Below are 21,009 nucleotides of genomic sequence, written 5' to 3' on the forward strand. Positions count from 1 at the left end.
AAAATGGATTTACAGTTCTCACTCCGATCTACAGTAACCTTCCATAAACCCAGTGCTCAGAATTTAAGCTCTAAGACAACATTCAGGAAATAATTGGCACAGGGGCAACTTTTGCTCATTCTCCTAGCACTTTGCTGACCACTCAGGGATCTACTCCTGTTACTGCTGTTTTTAAGCCTGAATGTTGCCTATTGGTCGTGAGTTAACTCGTGTTTGTACTCCTATTTGCTTAAGCAGTGTTTAAGTTTGAAAGCAATATAGGTGATTATTGGCATGATCTGGATGGTATCCCTCGTTATCTTAGTTGAGGCTCAAGTTCTAAGACGCACAGGTATGTGAGGTAAGCCGAGGCATTTAAACACTCGTCTCTTATTTTGGGGGTCCCCACTTTTCCTCTTTGCTTTCTTTCCAGACATTTCAATCACCACCCCTACAGGTGGGACGGACAACGCTTCTGACCTCTTCTCCCCACAGGTTCGTACGGCCAAAGCTTCAAAGCTGACACGGCAGTGAAGACGTGAAGACGTCTTGAAGGAGTATGCAGACACCGTCCGACGGAGTGATTCTGGAAGAGGCAGTCGTCAGCTGTCAGCTCGTACTTTTACCGGAAGATCAGAACGAGGCTGACATTGGACCACCATGAAGCCAAAGAGGGCTGTGACAGTACCGGCAGTGGAAATGGCTCTGAAGAAGAATGGACCGGTAAGTGACGTCTGAGGAACCTCAGAGGATGACGGAGGTCTTTCAGACTAAGTTTCGAGTATCAGTGACGTAAGGACTCTCCCTTTGGATGATGGTTTCTTGGAGCGAACTATGTCTCAAGCCAGCTTAGATCATCACCGAAAAGAAAAAACGCTACAACGCCTCTGCTGACACGGCCCCGGGGGACCAAAGTGACCAGTAGGGATCTAAAGAAATGGCAACAGATATATGAATGGGCCCGACACAATGGATGGATGGATGGATTGTGATAAGAGCTGCACAAGCTCCCAATAAAATGATTTTTTAAATGTCTCGGGTTTCTTATCTAGATGGGACAGATGAAAAAGGCAGAGAGAAGTTTCCTGGTCAGTCCAAAACACAGCAACGTTCTAGAATGAAATGGCAGATGGCTTTGTTCAGGACCGGATCCTTAGTGATAATCCTTAGAGCAGCGGTTCTCAACCTGTGGGTCGCGGCCCCTTTGGGGAGGTCAAACAACCCTTTCACAGAGGTCACTTGATTCATAACAGTAGCAAAATGACAGTTATGAAGTTGCAACGAAAATAATTTCATGGTTGGGGGTCACCACATGAGGAACTGTATTAAGGGGTCGCGGCCTTAGGAAGGTTGAGAACCACTGCCTTAGACGATTCCCACGGAGCTTCTGTGGGGCCCCAGGGCTAGGGTCCAAGTGACGCCTGCCTCCTGATGGCTGTGGCGCACGGAGAGCGGTCGGCAGTTAGCAGCTGGTCCAGGGACTTGGCCACCTTGCTTTCCTCCCTCCTCGCTGCATCCACCAGCCTGACACTGAGGGTCACTGCACATGGTCCTGAACCTTGACTTTCAGCCAACTCAGGACATTGCTCCTTCTTCCTCTCCCCCCTTCAGTCTGTTTTGCCTGTTGGATAGTTTGATGTGTCATCTTTTTTCTTCTTCCTGGTTTGCTTAGTAGTGATTTACTAATTTAGATCCCTCTTAGGGCAGTTTGGTGATTCATGTGGTCTCCCTTATGCAAGACTCCTTCAGTTGAAGAATTTAATACCAAGTTCATAGATTGCGAAGTCAACTCAGGATGAAAATCCGTGGACACAGTTTTTAATGTATCACAATGAACACCACACACACACACACGAACTAGTTCCGAAAGAGTCCGTTCAAATGACATCTCTAATAAACATCATGTTAACTATGACAAGTCTGTGACAAAGTGTTTTTTAAAGAAGTTTTCAAAAACCTTGTCATTTACTGTAATCGGTACATTTGAGACTTCAAACACTACAGTAACCAACACTAATGAGATGACTCTCTCTCTCTCTAAAACACCAGTAACATTCTTGGTTTAGTTTGTGTAAACAATTTAGTGACTTAAACTGTCAAAAGATGAGGCTTTCTACTTCCAGAAAGAGTTAGTCTCAGCAACTAACTGAGGGGAAATTCGACCCTGGCCTAGAGGTCGCTATGAGTTGGAATCTCCTTGAAGGCACGCATTACATGCCACTTGTTCATCTCCGAATAGGAATGATACGTCTTTTGTACCAGTGCTTGTGCCCTGTACTTACTTCTTCGAGCAAAACCCTTGGTTTATTCAGACAAACTGCCAATGGTGATTGAATTACTGTGTTGGTTCTGCCAGTGAGCCTGACATTGTAGACAGACACGGTGAACACCATTTGTGCTGATGACTCTCGTGAGGACTCTGGACACCCAGCATTTGTCCTTGAGGCCATTACCTCCCGTCTGTTGTTGGATTGCTTAGTACCAGCACTGCTGCGTGATGCGGATTCGGGGTGTGTTTGCTCTTCTGTCTAGTGGACTCAACTGAGTCCTAGAGTCCATCTTGGAAAGCCTCGCCCATCATCATAAAGGAATTACTTTTTTCTCCTCTCTTGTTAAAATAAGGGAAATATGCAATATCTCTAAGAAAAAGTTGATTAAAACAGTTAATGCAATGTGCAGAAATGGTGGCCTGTATGATTTCACCACAATCTAAAAAGTCATTGTTAATTGGTGATTCAAATAGCTGTCTTTAATTATCTGGAAAATTTAGTTATGGGCAATATTTTACCCCCCAAGAAAGCCGGATAAACAAAGTGTTGATTTAGAGAGATTCCAGAATTTAAAAATAATTTATGCTCTTGAACAAGGGTTTCTCGGGAGAACCTTCGCCACTCCCAGGATTTCCTTCAACCCCTTAGTCTCTACAAATGCATCCCAAACCCACATGCAAACTTCAGTGTTGCTTAGTAAATATACGCTCAACCCAGGTTGCTCAGTCCTCTACTTGTGAGCAAATGACATCTCCACATCCTGCCTTCAAAGAATGAAATTCTGGAGCTTCCCGATCAAGCAAATTTGAATAATAGCAAGAAAAGAGGACACACATACGCCTGAAGCAATCTCCCCAACGAGCTGGCCTGGGCTCTCCATGGACAAACAGGGTTCAGCGTCTCAGGATTCCTCCTTCCCACAGTGGTGGGGCTGCTGGTAGACTCCGTTGGAGTGTGAGCCAGCGGTGCTTTTCAGGGGGTGAATGTCACCGCAGTGACAATCTCACGTTCTCTGCATTTTCCTCTTTGCCTGCCGACTGCCGGGGTGGTGAAATGGTTTCTTTAGTCGATTGGCAACTTTGTAACGACTTACTTCCAGTATTGCTTTTTTACTGTGTTAAGTACTTACTTCCAGTATTGCTTTTTTACTGTGTTAAGTACTTACTTCCAGTATTACTTTTTTACTGTGTTAAGTACTTACTTCCAGTATTGCTTTTTTACTGTGTTAAGTACTTACTTCCAGTATTGCTTTTCAATCCTAATTTCTAAGCACTCAAAAAGCTTAGTTGGGGTTTCCTTGAATTTATTGACCAATTGGCTATATAGCACGGACATCTGTTTCCTCAGCTTCTGAAGCTTGTTCAAACGATTTGGAAACATAACCTTCTCTTCTTTGATATAAATTGGGTTTTACCACATTTGCAGGAAATTGGGGTGGTGCATGGGTGGGTGGGTGTGGGGAGACTCTGACTAGTTGTCTAAGATGAGAGTCTTGTCTTCTCCCACCCTGTTTTTCCATTGAGCTGTGTTTATAGTTTGAAGTCCAAACTGCGGCTTCAAAATGGATACAACCCAGTCCCCGGACCTGATTTCCTAAGGCAACTAAAGTCTACTTATTTCATTAGTTAGTTTAATAACACATTTGGTGAATTGTGGTCTGTGTCTTGCATTTTAAAAGACAGGAAAGTCCCTAACTAGAACCTAAGCTGGGCCTGCAAGAACGAGAACAGCACACTGTGAGCATTTTGTAACGGACTCTGGCTCCAGGTGGCTCTCGAATTCTTCTCATGGACAGGCCATAACCACGTATGTGAAACAAAGCCCCTTTGTCCCCCAACTTCCCAAGACGGTCTTTTCGTTTTATTTCTTCTTCTGCTTCTTTTTTAAACACCTGGCCCCCACCTTGAGAGTGACTGGCAGTTTGTGAAAGAAACGTAGCCACCAAGTTTAGAAGAGCTTCCATCATAAGTAATCTAGAAAGAACACGAAACCTCCTTTTTCCCAACAACAATAACTGTTAAGTACTTTAACCTTTACTTGGCTATGCTTCCACAATGGTTTTCTGTGCTTAAAGCACAGTATTAAGCATATATTTCAAAATGCATTTTAAAAAATTTAAATCTGGCCCTTTAATAAAGGAATCCCTGGGACCCTAGTAAGAGAGTTATTGTCTACTTTATGTAATTGACCTATACTTTCATCCAAGGGAATTAAATAGAAGGGTGTCAACGGATCAGAAATATTCTGAATGGGAAAAGGTAATCAAATAATTCCATACATATTAAAGCTCCTTAGCAAATCCAGTTCTAGGAAAGTAGCACAATTTCTTGTTATGGGTTGAGGCCAAGCATGGAATACAAAGTTTCAGGACATAGAGATTCATGCTCTTTGAGTAAAGGCAAACAAAAAAATGTCTTAAGACAAAAAGAAGAAAAAAAATTCAACCATGAAAAAGCAAAATAAGAAGGAAGAATTTAAGAGCCCGACTGGGAAATTAACCTCTTCGGTAATTTCATTAGAGAGATGATGACAAATGACTGAAGAAGGTCATATCTAATCTCTGAAGTCCCCAACCTTCGAAAAGAAGAAGGCTACAAGTGTCAAGGCAAAAGAGTTCAGCACAAGTGGACTCCCTCTGCTGATATCTCCAGTTCTGTGAAACACATTAAGCTTTTCTTCTTATTCTGGACAGCACTGTCCATCGAACTTTCTGGAATGATAAATTGTTTTACATCTGCATGGTCCAGTCTGACAGACACAAGTCACATGTGGCGAGTGAGCATTGAAAATGTGGTTAATGCAACTGAGAGCTGAACTTTCCCTTCTGTTAAAATGTTTTAATTTATTATGTTTAGTTTAATTAGTCACACATCATTGGGCAGTGCAGCTCTAGAATGAGGAAAATACATAATAAATACTTAGCTTTTTTTTTTCAAAAAAAAAGATACCTAACTCTTAATATTTCTTTGAGGTTCCTAGGTAGTTCCAATGGTTGGTGCTTGACTGCCTACATAATTCTTTGTCTTGTCACTAGTATGCGTTATCATTTACATCATATTAAAGCAGCGGTGACTGGTTGACATACTCATGTTCAGCTCTCCAGTCCATTCGGACGCACAGGACAGCTGCAGGACAAGGTAGAACCCCCCCTGTGGGTTCCCAAGCTGTAAACCTTGACGGGAGCAGAAAGACTCATCTTTCTTCTGTGGAACAGCCCCTGGGTTTGAACGGCTGACTTTGCCATTAGCAGCTCCACGCATCGCCCACTAAGCCACCAGGGCCCCTGATACTAATCTTCGTTCCCTCCATCGTGTATCTAGTTAAAGCTGTCCTCCTTCATTCGAGGCAGCAGTTAGGATGAGGAAGCTAGTGGGAAAAGAAAAGAAACGCTCATAGGCTAGTGGTGAGGACTCCCTGGTGAGGACTCCCGAGGAGGGAGCACGGCCACCGCTGACAGTCACTTCTTTCGAGCATCCCCACCAGGGCACTGCGATTCGTGGTCCAATGTTTTATCTTGGTGGGGCCTCCTTCGCGTGGTTTCCTGTAATCGCTGAAACATGGCAACTTTTGATTTGGGATGAATAGGTCCTTTGCTTTCCGAACAGTGATTTCTGGGGAAGCAGGAGCCAAAACATAGGAAACTGACCTCTCGCTGTAACCTCCAGGAGTCACCAAAATTGACGTTGACAGGTGCTTTTGGCTCCAGTGCATTTCAAAGCCCCTCTGGTTTATTTCTTTGCCTCCGGTTTCTCCACTCTACTTCCTCTTCCCTTTGTTTCTCTCTCCTGGTGAGATTTTCCTAGGTCTTGATACTGGATTATGCAGACACAGATAATTACGCGTAATGACAGCAAGGAAGCGGACTCCCCTTCGTTGCTAGTTCCACGAAGAAAGGCAACGTTTCTATTTTCTTCCAGCCGACGCTTCTCTTCAAAATATCCTTGAGCAACGCGCCAAGCACTCCACTTATGTTTCAGATGTTGCCCCTGATTGCTTCCAGATTGAGGGAAAACGTATACCATTTCTGTGTAGATTCCATTTATTGCCAGGCGAAGGAAGTGTGCTTCTTTAGAACTTCAGGTTGTCACTCTTCCTCGAGGCCAATTAAACACAGCTTTTCGAGACGAGGAGAGGGGAGCACTAGGATTTTCCAGGCAAGCATGGGAGGAAGGCGAGAAAAAAGCTCCGTCTTGGGTGGAGCTGACCGGTGTGTGCACACAGTGAAACGATAGATAGAGGGTACCCCGAAATCAGGGGCTGTGCTCAGACCTTCAACACGGACCCCAGGACTGGTACAGCCAGGTCGGGGTCGAGTCAGACACTGATTAAGCAAGATGGAAAGTCTCTGGGGAAGAATGCAGTTTAGAGCAGGCAGCAGACCGAAGATCCTAAAGGAGGATTGAGACAGGGGAGGGAAGTCCAGACCAGGGCCACAGGTGGAGAGGTAAACCAAGTCAAGAGGGGCATCAAGGAGGTGGCTGCTCTGCACAGTCTTTACTCCAGACACACAGAGCATCTCTCCTACATACATCCCTTTCCTCCTTCAAAGCATGTTATTAAAGTCATCATGCACCGCGTGGGTGCTTATAGGCCGTACCATTCAGAGGGCCCACATTGGGCGATCCATGACCTGCCCAAGCCTATGCTATGGCCCGAAATAGCTGATCAATGTATTTTTCTCAGTCTAGCCGGTCCTTTATGTAGAAGCCACCTATTGTGGAGACCAGGGTTTGTTAGCTCACGTTGGATCTAGCAGCGTTTTTTCAGATAAAAGTAAGAACTGGAGTAGACACTATGTAGACACTGATTCTACATAGGATTTTTAATTTTAAATGTCTTTGGGTTAGACAGGGTTCTCTAGAGAGATAAAACCAAATTGCTGATAATTTAATATATTTATTTATAAAGATAATTAGATATATAACAAGAAATGAACTGTTAAATCATATACAGATAGATATATAGTACAAGAAATAAACAGGTAAATTATAAAGCACTACAAATGGCTCAATGCAACTCACTCCCGTGAGAGCGAGTTGTGAGAGACTAGCAGTCCTTCAAGTCAAGTCTGCTGCCAGATCTTCCTCTATTTATAGAGAGAGCTAGGCTATGTCAGCACAGCAGCCAATCACAAAGCAGGTCACCAACTGCCAGCCAGGTCACCAACTGCCAGTCCCCAACTCGAGCGATGTCTTAAAGGGACCTCAACTTACAGCGACACAGTCCACAGGCTAGGCATCCCACAGGTAGTGTAGCCTTTAAATTGAGGCACAGGACAAGCAAGGCAGCCGCACACTGGTCCGATGATCAAAGAGCGAGAGACAAGAAAAGCGAGACTCACCAAGGCATTTATCTCTCTGCCCTTCAGTTAATCCCACTTGTGTTTATTGGCCAGGCTGGCACAATAAACAATCTCAGTCTTCAAAACCAAACCAACAAAACCCAACAATACAAACATAACTACTAGATAGGGATTGTTTCTTGACTTTGGTCCCTAACCATTCATGCTGCTCTCACTGCCACGGAGTAGACTCTGACTCACAGTGACCGACAGGACAGGATAGGCTTGTCCCTGTGTGTTTCTGAGACTGTACCTCTTTACAGGAGTAGAAAGCCCCACCTTTCTCCTGCAAAGCGGCTGGTGGTTTCAAACCACCAACCTTGCAGTTATCAGTCCAACATGTAACCACTATGCCCTCAGGGTATGACCCACGCTGGGTTTCCGAGGCTACAAATCTTCATGGGAACCAAGAGCAACTGGTAGGTTTGGACCCCTGACCTGCGGTTAACAGTCCAACTCTGACAATGCGCCATCTCATGCTGAAGTTTATCTTTCCTAAAATGAACTCCAGAACAGGTTGGAAGCCACCAGGCCCATTCTAGCTAAACTCTGGCAGCTGACTCAATTCTAGAGCATCAAAATATATATCACCACATCACGATGCTGAATTGTAACAATATTTCCTTCTCTCTGCTTCCATTTAATTGACTATTGAAGCAAAGTGGGGAACAAATTATAATTTCCTCTGATGACATGAGAACCCAACGCCACCCTTGCCCGAATGTTGCATGATTCTGGGAGTCAGCACGCTGCTCCATCTCCGGTTAGCTGGGAAGCAGACTCACACGGAACTCAGTGTGCGGGGGTTGACTAGAGAGATCTTTGTATCAACACCCATGAAATGTAATAGCAGAAAGAAGGATTGGGCAGAGGAGTAGTGGAACTGGGGTACATTCTCAATAGATGACTCAGCTGACCCTAGAGGTCAGTGGTTCTCAACCTTCCTAATGCCACAACCCTTTCATACAGTTCTTCGTGTTGTGGTGACCCTCCCCCCCCACCGCCAACCATAACATTATTTTCATCGCTACTTCATAACTGTCATTTTGCTACTCTTATGAATTGGGTGACCCCTGTAAAAGGGTCGTTCGACCTCCAAAGGGGTCGCGACCCACAAGTTGAGAACCGCTGCTATAGGGCATTCAGAATGGGTCTGAGTTAGAGCAAAGGGGTCGGCCCCTTCTACCACATCACTCAATGGGGATGAGCTCTCTGAGAAGAGCACATGCTCTAATTAGCTATTGCTCCTAATTGTTGTTGCTTGGTGTCTTCCAGTGGGTTCCGACCCACAGTGACCTTATGCACACCAGAACACAAAATGGCCCGGTCCTGCAACACCCGCACAATCACTCTATGCTCGAACCCATTGTGGCACAGTGTGTCAGTCCCTGTCATCAAAGGGCTTCCTCTTCTTTGCTGCCCCGATGCTTTACCACACATGATGTCCTTTCTCCAGGAACTGGTGCCTCCTGACAGTGCGTTCAAAGTTTTCAAGGGAAGTGTCGACATCCTCGCCGCTAAGGAACATTCTGGTCCTACTTCTGCCGAGACCAATATGTTTGTCCTTGTTGGCAGCCCCTCGTGCTTTCAGTGTTCTTGCCAGCACCACAAGTCAAATGCATCAGTTCTTCTTCAGTCTCCCTGGTCCAACAGCTCACTTTCACATGCATCGAAGGCAATGGAAATACGACGGCTCGGGTCAGACACACTTTAGTCCTCTAAGTAACATCTTCGCTTCTCAATAACTCTAAAGTGGGTCTTGTGCAACAGATTCACCTAATACAATGCATCTTTTGATCTCTGGATTGCCTATTCCATGAGCATCGAGTGTGGATCTCAGCAAGACAAAAATCCCGGAGAACTTCAGCCTTTTTTCTGTTTCATCACGATATAACCTACTGATGCAGTTGTGAAGATTTTTGGTTTTCTTTACATTGAGTTGTAATCCATACTGAAGGTTGCAACACTTGATCTTCATCAGCAAATGCTTCAAGCCCTCCTCACTTCCAGCAAGCACGGGTGTGTCAGGTTGTCAATAAGCCTTCTGCTGATCCTGATGCCACATAGCAACCAGCTTCATAGCAACCAGCTTCATAGCAACCAGCTTCATAGCAACCAGCTTCTCTGATTACTTGCTCAGTATACAGACGGAATAAGTCTGGTGAGAAGACACAACCCTATTACACACTTTTCTGATTTTGAACTCTGCAGCATTGCTTTGTTTAAATAACTGCCTCTTGATCCGTGTACAGGCTCCACAGGAGCACAATGGAGTGTTCTGGAATTCCCCTTCTTCTCAAGGTTATCCATAGTTTGATATGGTCCACACAAACCAATGCCTTGGCATAGTCAATAAAATACAAGTACACATCTTTCTCCTGGTTTTTGCTTTCGGCCAAGATCCACCTGACATCAGCAATGATCTCCCTTGTTCCATGTCCTCTTCTGAATCCAGCCTAGATCTCTGGCAGCAACCTGTCAGTGCACTGCTGCAACTGTCGTTGTGTGATCTTCGGCAAAATGTTACTTGCATGTGATATCAGTGACATTGTTCTATGGTTGAGCATTGTGCAGAGTCCTCCTTCTATGGAATGGGTATGGCTCTCTTCCAGACAGTTGGCCAAGTAGCTGTCTTCCACATTTCCTGGTACAGATGAGTGAGTGCTCCAGGGCTTCATTGGCTTGTTGAAACATTTCAATCGGAATTCCATCAATTTCTGGAGCTCCCCATGAGCAACTCCCAATATAGAAGCATATACCGATCCCTTCATTGGTCACATTAAAACTAGATGGGACACGTCATTATGGCCATTTTGGAAGAATGCAAACTTCCTTTGGCATGACCCGGGTGAGACCTCGATGTTCAGTTGAGGCAATCCTTGTAAGGTATAGGAAGCTATAGGTATAGGAGGCACTCCTTGTAAGGTATAGAAAGCTATACCTTACAAGGATTGTAGGGAAGGCTCCCCCAATAGCTGAAGAATAAGTCATTTATTCTTGAAGGGAATCTAGAAGTTTTAGTAGAGAATCCAGAGGAGGCTTCAAAAATGGTGGAGGGAATCCCATTATTTTAAAACCCATTTCTCCACCAATGCTTTGAAGCCTTCCTTGTATCTATTTTCCTATCCTGTGTTGTAAATTCTGGGACCATACATACTTTTCTGTCCTTCTGTTTAAGGTTACTGAACACAAGCGAAAGTAACTTAGCTACTTGCTCCAGCAAATGCTTCATCTTCTTTTTATTAAAAAAAAAAATCATTTTATTGGGGGCTTGTACAACTCTTATCACAAGCCATCCACCCATCCATTGTGTCAAGCATGGAAGACTATGAACTAATTAAAATCATTTGCTCTCAGGCTCACCTCAAGACCCTTGCCCACCATATATCATAAACTCTGCCTGGTTCCAAGTAATTCTCTGTCTTGCAAGAGTGGTTTTAAAAGCCCCCAACCTGGCTTTAAAACCCTGCAAGTTTGCTCTTTCCACTCCCCACATTGTGAGCTCTCACTAAAACTCTGTTAGAGCAGTGTCTTCTCTGATTGCAATCGCCACATTCTTCTGAGGTCTTTTACGTGAGTCAACGGCTTTCAACAGGGAAAGGAGGGTCTAATTATTCTTTTTCTTATGTAGTCATAGAAGAAACTCATTCTCTAGTAAGCTGACAACATGAAATGCCATCAATTCAGGGGAAAATTGAGCGCGTTACTAATTCTGGCCAAGGGAGTTGACAAAGTCAAATTCTCTCAACTGATAATTTTGCAAAGGGTGCAAATTCATCTAGTTCGAGCCAGGGCTTGATGTGTATGGAGAAGGAGGCTCGCATCAGAGTGAAACCTTTTTTTGAAACTTTTTTCTATATAAATAAACTATATAACATCGACCCCAAATTTCAGGGTTCTTCTCTGCTTCCTCACTTTCGTTCTTCATTCTCTTCCTCTTCCAGCCACAGCTCACTGGGCCCTTGTTTGCAGGGAAAGAGTAACCCCCATCATGGTTTGGTGGAGGGAGGCGCACCTCTGTAAGGCCACAGTTCCCCGGATTGTGTGTTTGAAGCAAACTCTATTTTAAAAGCCCTCGTGTCCCAGCAAGCTAAGATCTGGTTTCCATTATCTGAAAGGCCTCATTAACAGATAATATGATGGTGCCCACACCCTAAGTTTTAAAGTTAAAGGAATGCGGAGGTCACATGCCTTTTTTCAAACTCACACAGTATGAAGCGACCTTTCTTTCTATCGGTGAGAGCTTTCCAGCTCATGCTACCCGGAGCATTACAGAAGGATCGAAGGAGGAAAGCATGTGCTCGCCTCTTCACTGCTTTCCTGGCGGCCTGGTGGCACAGTGCTGACTCAGTCCTGGAGGGTCGCTCGCTGAATCACAGTTGACTCAATGGCAGGGAGCTATTATTGGTCTTGATGCTTTCCTGGAAAAAATAACTAGAAGGTGCTTTCTGAATTCGAAGTGGTTTCCAGGCATTCGCCTTTCAGCTAATTCGTACTTATAAAATGTGCTTTACATTGTACTTCATCTTAATTAACTAGTCATTGAATTGAAATGAATACTCCAACTGACAGTAACTTTGGTAACAACCTCCACGTTACTCGTCACACCTGGGCTATTAGAAAAAAATGTCTACATGGGCCTGTGTGACTGAGCTTATTGGACACCTGTATTTTAATAATGTGCAAATAAGTTGCATCTGGTGCTCAAGTTTCCCAGTGGACCGTCACGGTGCGAAGACGGCGAGCTGCACCGACCGGTGACCTTCCCCGGGACTCAGGGCTCCCGCCTGCTCTGTCTGTCTCACTGTTAGCTGTTTGCTTCTCCCACATCACAGATAATTCACACCAGCTTTTATTTTTGCATAGCTTTTATTTTTGTACGCTGGGCGAATGTTGATATAGCCCACATTATTCTCAATTACAGCATTTAAATAGCCCTTCCCTGGATAGTTTCGACATGAAAAAAAAGTCTGTATATGCTGCTGTGCTTGTGGAAGCCTGTGTTTAGACCGACATCATGCTCTCATTATGACACTCCGTTGAGTCCAGATATTTCTAAACTGCCACAAAATGTGAAAAGGCTACATTCACACGAAAAACAGAGATTCAGCATATAGAGCTTTCTTTCAACTGGGGCCCCACACACTGTACTCATGTGTTGTTGCTAGTCTTTAATAATTTCTGTGCCACTTGTGAAATATCACTAGTCTTTGGGGTATTTTTTTGTTAGATTACACCCAACCCATAAAGGACTTGAAGTAGTTTACAAAAGTGCAGACAACAGGTGGAGGGAAAATCAGGAGTCCTAAATGCATCTTGCACACGAGTCTGGACAGAGACGCACTACACAGTCAGCGTTACTTAGGAATCAGCACTTTCCCCTGCTTCTCTTATGAAGAAAAGCATGGGGACCCCGCTTGACCTCTTGCGAATCCCAAGGCTGTTTGTCACAAGGTAGAGGTCAGACATGCCTCTGCCCTTCATCCCTTTGACCTTATGCTGATACCGACTGCTCCTCCCATGACACTCTACTTCTGTGACTGGATGTGATGATTCACTGATTGGCCACACAGAGCTCACGGAGGGTATTCAAGACTCTGAGCTTATTAAGGATGTCCACAGGTTATCATTCACGGGAGAAATGCTCACTCAGGATATAGTTGTATTCAGTGTCGGACGGTTTCTTCTCTGTCATACTCACAAGCAGGCTTCTCTTTGGCCCTCAAGCTTTTGGCGTGGCCTCTACCATGCTTGGGCAATGCTACAAAGTTCTTTCAGAGTTGCCAATAAATGCCCAAAGGGCTTGTCACTCCACCATAAATCTCAGACTGAAAACATTCAGCTTCGACTCTGCGGGTTGGCAAACCCAGTTACTCCCATTAAGTTCCCAGGCACACCCTACTCTACAAGCCAGTTTCCTGCCCCAAAGCATCCAGCTTCACTTCTTTGGTAGGCTAAGACGTTCACTGCTTTGCCTCATGCTCTCACTCCTCCTTGTGCTGTTGCTGCTCCGTTGTCACTCTTCTCGTGCCACAGCTGTCTCCTGGATCAAGGAAGTGTGATGTGCAGGGATCTTGAGGTCCAAAGGATGTGCTCCACTCCTGGCTCCGTTAACACTCACTCACAGCAAAATCGTACAATGCAATCAATATTTTCCACCTCTTTATTAGCCAGATTCATAAAAAAAAAAATGAGGGCCATTTGGTGGACGTAACAAAGGTATGGCTAGTAGAAACATATTAAATAATTCCCTACCCTGCAACTCATAACCCTTAAACCAAGTTATCAAGTTTTTGAAAAGAGATTCAAAGACCATTTATAACTTTGACAACCAACATACCTCCACTCTGTGTCTTTTAAAAAGTATTTTTTTAATTAAAATATAATTTTATTGAGGATCTTCCAGCTCTTATAACAATCCATCCATCAATTGTATCAAGCGTATTTGTACATATGCTGCCACCATAATTTTCTAGATGTTTACTTTCTATTGAGCCCTTGGTATCTTGTTTTTATTCCCCCACCCTCATGACCTCTCGATAGGTTATAAATTATTATTAGATCACTCTGCATCAATTAAAATATTAGCTATGATCTTTAATTTATTTTTAAATGCATCTATCACACAAGCCTCTGATTTAAAACTAACATTGTGATTAAATATGATTTTGTTCTATATTTGAGCTTATTTAATTATTAACTATTAGTAAAGCTTAACTTATTTCTTATGCTTAAAGATAAACAATAGACATTAAAAAAGAGTCCCCGGAAAAAAACATGGTTTTCTAATAACATATCCAAAGCATGTGTGGTGAAGTTTCATCAGGTTGCTTTTAAGGAGCATGCTGGCTGTACTTCCTCTAAGACAGCCCTATTTGTTCCTTGGGCAGCCCACGGTACTCTCATAGTCTTCCCCAGCTCCATACGTCAAAGGCATCGGTTCATCCCCAGTCTTCCTTGTTCCGTGTCCCACTTTCACACACCTCTGCGGTGACTGAAACTATCTCTGTGATTTCCCCCGCAACGCTGTACAGAGGTCTTGTGCAGTAGAGTTGCCAAAGCATGACGTTGTTTGGGTTCTGGATTGCTGCTTTCGCGAATTTTGATTCTGGATTCTGGATCCAAGTTAAATGAATCTTGACTTCAATCTTTTCTTCATTTCTCATGATGCTGGCTATTGGGCTAATTGTGCAATTCCAGTTTCCTTGGCACTGAGTTGTAACACCGACAGCTGCACTCTCTGAGTGCTTCAAGCCCTTCTTTTAGCGGGCGATCTTGTGCCACCTGCCTAGCACCTGTTGTCCCGAGTCTTCCTCCAAGCCCCATGCTGCTCTCATCTTCATACGGTCCAGAGTCTGGGATTAATTGCTCAGCATACAGAGTAAATAAATGTCATGATAGAATACAACCCCGACATATACCTTTCCCGATTAATTATATGACCTTATAAACCATGCACTTTTCCCTTGTTCTGTTAGGATGATTATCTCCTGTTCCAAATATAGGTTCTGAATGTGTAAAGTGATGGAATTCCCATTTTTCAAAATATTATCTATAGCTTGTTATGATCCACACAGTAGAAAGGCCTTTGCTTAGTCAATAAAACACACCATCTCTACGTGTGGCTGAAATAGAGCTCCTGCAAGAAGTATTTTGCATATTGCCTCTTTTTTTCCCATTTATTGTTGCATTATATATATTATCGCCAATTCGCAGCTTTATTTTCAGGAGAATTTTCAAGGTCCTGGCCTATCAGTGAGCATTCATTTAGCTAAAACGAGATGGTATATCTCTTTCAGCAGCCAAAGTAAACGACAATGTGTTGTGATCTTCAAAAAATAGAACAAGAGCAAGAAGACATCATCATCTTTCATCACAATATACACAGTACAAGTGGAAATATCAGTGGGCGAGAGTATACTGTTCACTAAATATTGGGACAGCTGAACAGATTTCTTATTTTTAAAGATAGAAGAGAGACATCAAAAGAGCGTACATTATTTTTCTTTGCCTAGGACTGTGCACGTGGAGTCCTGGTGGTGTAGTGATTATTATGATCCACTTGGTCAGCAGTTCAAAACCACCGGAAGCTCCTCGGGAGAAAGACTGGACTTTCTACTCCCATAAATAGTTACAGTCTTGGAAAGCCACAGGGGGTCACTCTGAGTCAGCCTTGTACAATTTGGGAGCACTGTCTGAGTTAGGATTGTTTCAAGAGAAGCGGGTTTTGTGGTTTTGGTTTGATGTTAGATATATATTTTTAGGGATGAAAGCCCCCAGCAAGGCTGGAGCCAGGATAGCTGAGGGAGCATGAGAGTATACTAGGTAGAACTTCTAGCCCAACTACAATCAAAGAAGCAACAACTCATTTATTTACATAGAGAGATTTCTGATACATTTTCTTTTGAACTAGGCAGTGGTTCTCAACCTGTGGGTTGCGACCCCTTTGGGAGTTGGACGGCCGTTTCACAGGGGTCTCCCAATTCATAACAGTAGCAAGATGACAGTGATGAAGTAGCAACGGAAAGTAATGTTATGGTTGGGGGTTCCTCACAACATGAGGAACTGTATGAAAGGGTCGCGGTATTAGGAAGGTTGAGAACCACATATCTGAAAACTCTCTGGGGAAGCCTAGAAGTCCATGGCTACAGTTCTGACAATACCTGAAAATGCGCACCACATAGTCAAGTTGTAAAGATAGATATTTACTAGAGAGCAAATATACCAGGTTTATGAATTTGTGGGTTTTTATTTGCTTTTTTTATTACATGAAAATATCACAGCCTTAAATTTAAAGAACTTTAACTAAACATGTGAAAAATGGTTATGAACATAAGCAAATGCTAAAATAAATGCCTTGGAAAGAATGTATGCAAAAGTTTCTCTTAGTTGAGACATTCAGTAAAAAGTTAATATAGCAAGAGATAATATTGGTGCAAAGCTTACAAAAGGATATGGTTCTCGGACGACTTCAGTGAGCTTAATCTTTGTTTGTTTAGAGGCATTGGGGATGCCAGCTAGCTCGTGCATCTTAAGATAATATAGAATCAGTGGGCTCTGACCTCCAAAATTGAACAGAACCCGGGTAAACTCCGGACCAGGGCTAATATAATGGGACTGTAAGGGAAAAAGAAATCAGACCAATGATTACATTTAAAGACCTATAAGTCAAACATAACTGCATTATGACTATAACAAATTTTTTATATAATGAAATAAATGGCAATTCTGCAAAACAGCCTCTTAGTTAAAGGAAGTTCCTAAAATATGCAAAAAAGATTTCATGGACTTTTGGCTTATCTGAAACTTTACGATAGGTCAATATAGGTTATCCACTCCAAAGGGGGAAAACAGACAGACAGACAAAATCAGTAAAACCAGAGGCAAAAATAAAACAAAGCAAACATCAAAAAACAAAACGAAAAATGAATGGAGTAAAACAAACTTAAAAGAGTTGGAGGGTGAGGGACAGACAAGAGACATGAAGAATGAACAGCTGAAAATGTTCCGATTTTATGAAATGCACCCAAGAAAATCAGTGAACTTCAAGAGGGATACGTTCCAAGAGACCCACAGCTTGACAGGTCATGGTCAAAGCCAAAGCCAAAGAGAAACTCTTAAAAGCATTCAGAAAAAAGCACAACTCGTCACACACAAAGGAACATTAAGAAGACTAATATCTGACTTCTCATTGGAACAAGGAAGTCTCGAAGAGAGCAGTGTGACTTACTCAAAGTCTTGATTGAAAACCCCTTAAAAGTAGAGGAAACAGCTACACATATAATCGCTCCAAAATTCTAGTACTCACTTCTCCTGGCAGATAAGGCTAGTATAGCAACTACTCATATTTTAAATCCTTCCTCGATTTTTGTAATGATTATTCGTAATTATTAGAGGAGAGATTTATTATTAGCTCTACTTCCCATGTCCGTGGGCGAAAGAAGAGTTACTGACATAGAAAGTTCTGTTTGTCTGTTTGTTGTTAATGGTTCCGTGCTTGATTTGATGTACCTCAGGATCCCTAATATCTGTAGCATCATTTCAACTCATGGTGGCACACTTATAACCAAAAGGAATTCTTTGATGATCATAACTTAATGTCAATAATAGCATGACTTTACTATGATGTCAATAATTTTTCTCATCTTAATATCTGATAAGAATTTTCATCATGTTCTATCTGGCTAGATCATTAAACTGGATGCAAAACCAGCCCAAGCCTAGTCTGGATTAAAATAATATCTTGTCTGTCTAGAGAGTTGGTTTGTGGTAATTTGCTTTTGCCTTGGATATTCTAGTAAGATAGACACTCTAGAAATTGGTATTGCCGCTAACGTATGCAGTTATCTGCTATTTCGTTAGGGAAGCCACAGTTCGCAGCTCCTGTTTCCTTTAGGAGCATCCCTGAATGTTAAGGGTCTTCTGACCAGGCAAGAGGAGAACCAGGTATTAAAGAGAGTGGCAGAAAAATGCCAGGGAACTTTTCAGACTTCATAAAACAAGACTTTTTTAGTCAGAAGCAAATCTCAGCACTAAATTCGAAGACCCCAAAGGCATTCTAAGCCTTGTGAAGCCCCAAAGACCGACTCCAGTGTCTGAGGGATGTGGCGGTGCCCCTTCCCCCCATCCCCCGGTGGTTTACTAAAGGGTAATGGTTGACAATGCTTACAAAGCTAAATTTTTAATTTTTTCCCCTCATAGACTTTCAATGACAGGTAGCCCACAGGTTGTTCATTCAACATTTGGGGCACTCGGATGTTCAGGACATTCTTTATATTGAGCTGAACTCTGTCTACCTATAGTTTCTATTTATCAAGAAAACTTACATTGTAGATAAAGGCTAATCTTTCTCTCTGTACTACTATGGCTTCCCAAATACTTTGCAATGAAAATACTTACAAATTTTTTTTGACCATACTAGTCAAGCAGTATGCTTTTAGAGCTTTCCACTTCCTGATTACTTTTATTTCAAAACATTTGTCTTCGTCTTCACCTCTCTCACAAAGACGAGCTCCAAAATGGGTGGAACACACCAATTGCGATCTGGTCAGCACAGCCAGTAGCTATGGGGTCAACCACGTTCTATCTACTATTGCACAAACAGGGCTAGCTATTTAAAAATCGTTCCAAATCTTTTACAGGCAAGTTGGTTGTAGGCCAAAGCTTTCTTATCCTATATTCTACGATTGTAATTCTGGACCTTTCTACTTTTCTCGTAACGAACGTTCAGTTTCTGAGATGATAGCTTTTACTCTAGCTTAACAATAGTTTTTGGCCATTCAATATGTTCATGACTTCTGAGCTTTATGATTTCCATGTAGCGAATACAAATGGTGCTCTCCCCCCACCCCCCACCCCGTGTTAAAGATTCCAGTTGTTCACAGCGTAGTTTGTGTCGGGCAGGGCCAAACGTGCAGCAATATGATATGCCACCAAAGAGGGAGCTTCAATTTTCTTTCTACTCTCAGCTACCAATTCATCTGTCTATATTTACCCAACTTGTAAACAATGTACAAGAAACTATTTTTAGGGTTAGCTGAAGACCAGAAATAGATTTCAAAATCTATCAATTCTGCCCAGAAAAGAAAGGCTGCGAGAGTCACTGGCGCAACATTGAATCTTCAAGGTCGCACGTTTCTCTCTTACGCCCTTATACACGTTCCCCAGCAACCTCATGAGGGCTGGCATCCTAAGGCACGATAACCATCTGATTAAAAGACCAGGAGGCACAGGGACGCTGGCTGTTTCAGGAAATGTTTTATAAGCATAATTTACCATAGAAAATAATGGATCAGACAAAATTCGATTATCCAAACATAATTTAAACAATACAAACTAAGAGACTTACAACAAAAGTTTCCTACAGGCTCAGAGATCAAATCTAAAATGGCAAGCCAATAACCTCGCCACATCTTCGCTGAGGCAAGATGAGGTAACACATCCACAAGGTTGCTACTTGCTAGACCCCTTCCGGAATGGGGAGACACTGCACGGACAAGACGCAAGTGTGGCAATATTTCAATGTGGCCTATGGGGAGGGGGCCGACCCCACCCTCCTGATATTCCTTGGAAGTTTTCCTTGCAGCTCTCTCTCCCGTGTACTGAGACAGTCAGGCAGATGCATCTGAGAGCTGTACACGCGGTGAGGGAGAAGCAGTGCCCACAAGTATTGTGAAGAAAAGATACACACTAGACGGTTTAAAAACAGAGATTAAAATAAGAATTTTACTTTCATAAGAAAATAAGACATTGATAGGAAGATTAACACCACCAACAAATATCGTTTGGACATTGAATTTCCCCTGAAATATGGATGCACACTGCAATAATTATCACTACGTGAAGCTGAGTCAACTAATTACACCGCAATCAAAACAAGTCAGAACATCTAAAAAAGTAATCAATACTCTCCAAACCTTCAGTGCCGGTTTTGTAAACCTTGATTCTGTGGGTGAGGCCATCACGTATGATCTGGGATTCTTTAGAATTTTCGTCATATTGAAGTCTATAGCTGAAAGAGAAAAGACATTATTTTCTTAAGCTCGGATCTATTTTTCCATAAAAGAGCATGCTCCCCTGTGCTCATTCTAGCCATGGAAGTGGGTGAAGATAGAAAGCAACATATTAGGATAGTGCTACAGATGCCATCAGAGAAAATCATAAACATTCCATCTTGTTTTTTTAACATTTTAAACTAAATAGGTCTTCAGAGTTCATAAAATGCATTCACTTATATTATCTTGTGTTATCCTCACAAAGAGTTCTGTGAGTTAGGTAACAGTTTCCATAACTTACATGAGGAAACAAGCCTCCAGGTCGACGACGTGCTCTGCCTTGTGCAGAGGTGTACGCTTGACTCTAACTAACTAATTTAGAACTGCTCTCCGAAGGATTCTTCCATCCAGTAGCGAAAGGCAAGAAGAAATAATGGAAAGCAAAAACACAGGAAGCCAATAAGCAAAGATTATGGGACCTGATAAGAAATAAAATATGATAATAATTTGATTTCAGTAATTTAGAAGATCATAAGATTATTTCAAATAAGTTATTGTACATTCAAGAGTATCTTCTACTGTATTCTGGTGTGTTTTCCATTATCATGTTTGCAGACTCGTGTCAGAGCCTTACACCCTATCTCCCTATATCTGTATAATTTCTCTAGATGCTGGCCCAGGTTTCATTTTGCTTGGACCTACAGTCGGCGCTCATGGAAACAGCTGTCAAGAAATGAAATGACATAGTGCATTGGGCAAGTCTGCTGCACAATACCTCTTTAAAATGTTGAAGACTAAGGGTGTCATTTCAAGGAATAATGTGTTAGTCTAGGTACTTTAGAGAAACAAATCCATAGCAACTCATGTATAAGAGAGTTTTATGTAAAGAAAGTGTGCATCACGAAAACATCCCAACCCAATGCTG

General features: G+C 42.6%; 1 protein-coding gene across 1 annotated transcript in view; it reads right to left on the minus strand.

The window, feature by feature from the left end:
* Positions 1 to 21,009, minus strand: part of FAM227B (family with sequence similarity 227 member B) — a 210,409-nt gene that overhangs the window by 14,730 nt on the left and 174,670 nt on the right. The window contains 2 exon segments of the mRNA XM_045286464.1: positions 16,547 to 16,707; positions 20,007 to 20,101. Coding sequence (XP_045142399.1) covers positions 16,547 to 16,707; positions 20,007 to 20,101 — 256 coding nt within the window.

This window comes from Echinops telfairi, unplaced genomic scaffold (assembly GCF_000313985.2).
Source record: "Echinops telfairi isolate 266 unplaced genomic scaffold, ASM31398v2 ScPeMD7_8;HRSCAF=38, whole genome shotgun sequence".
Taxonomy (NCBI): domain Eukaryota; kingdom Metazoa; phylum Chordata; class Mammalia; order Afrosoricida; family Tenrecidae; genus Echinops; species Echinops telfairi.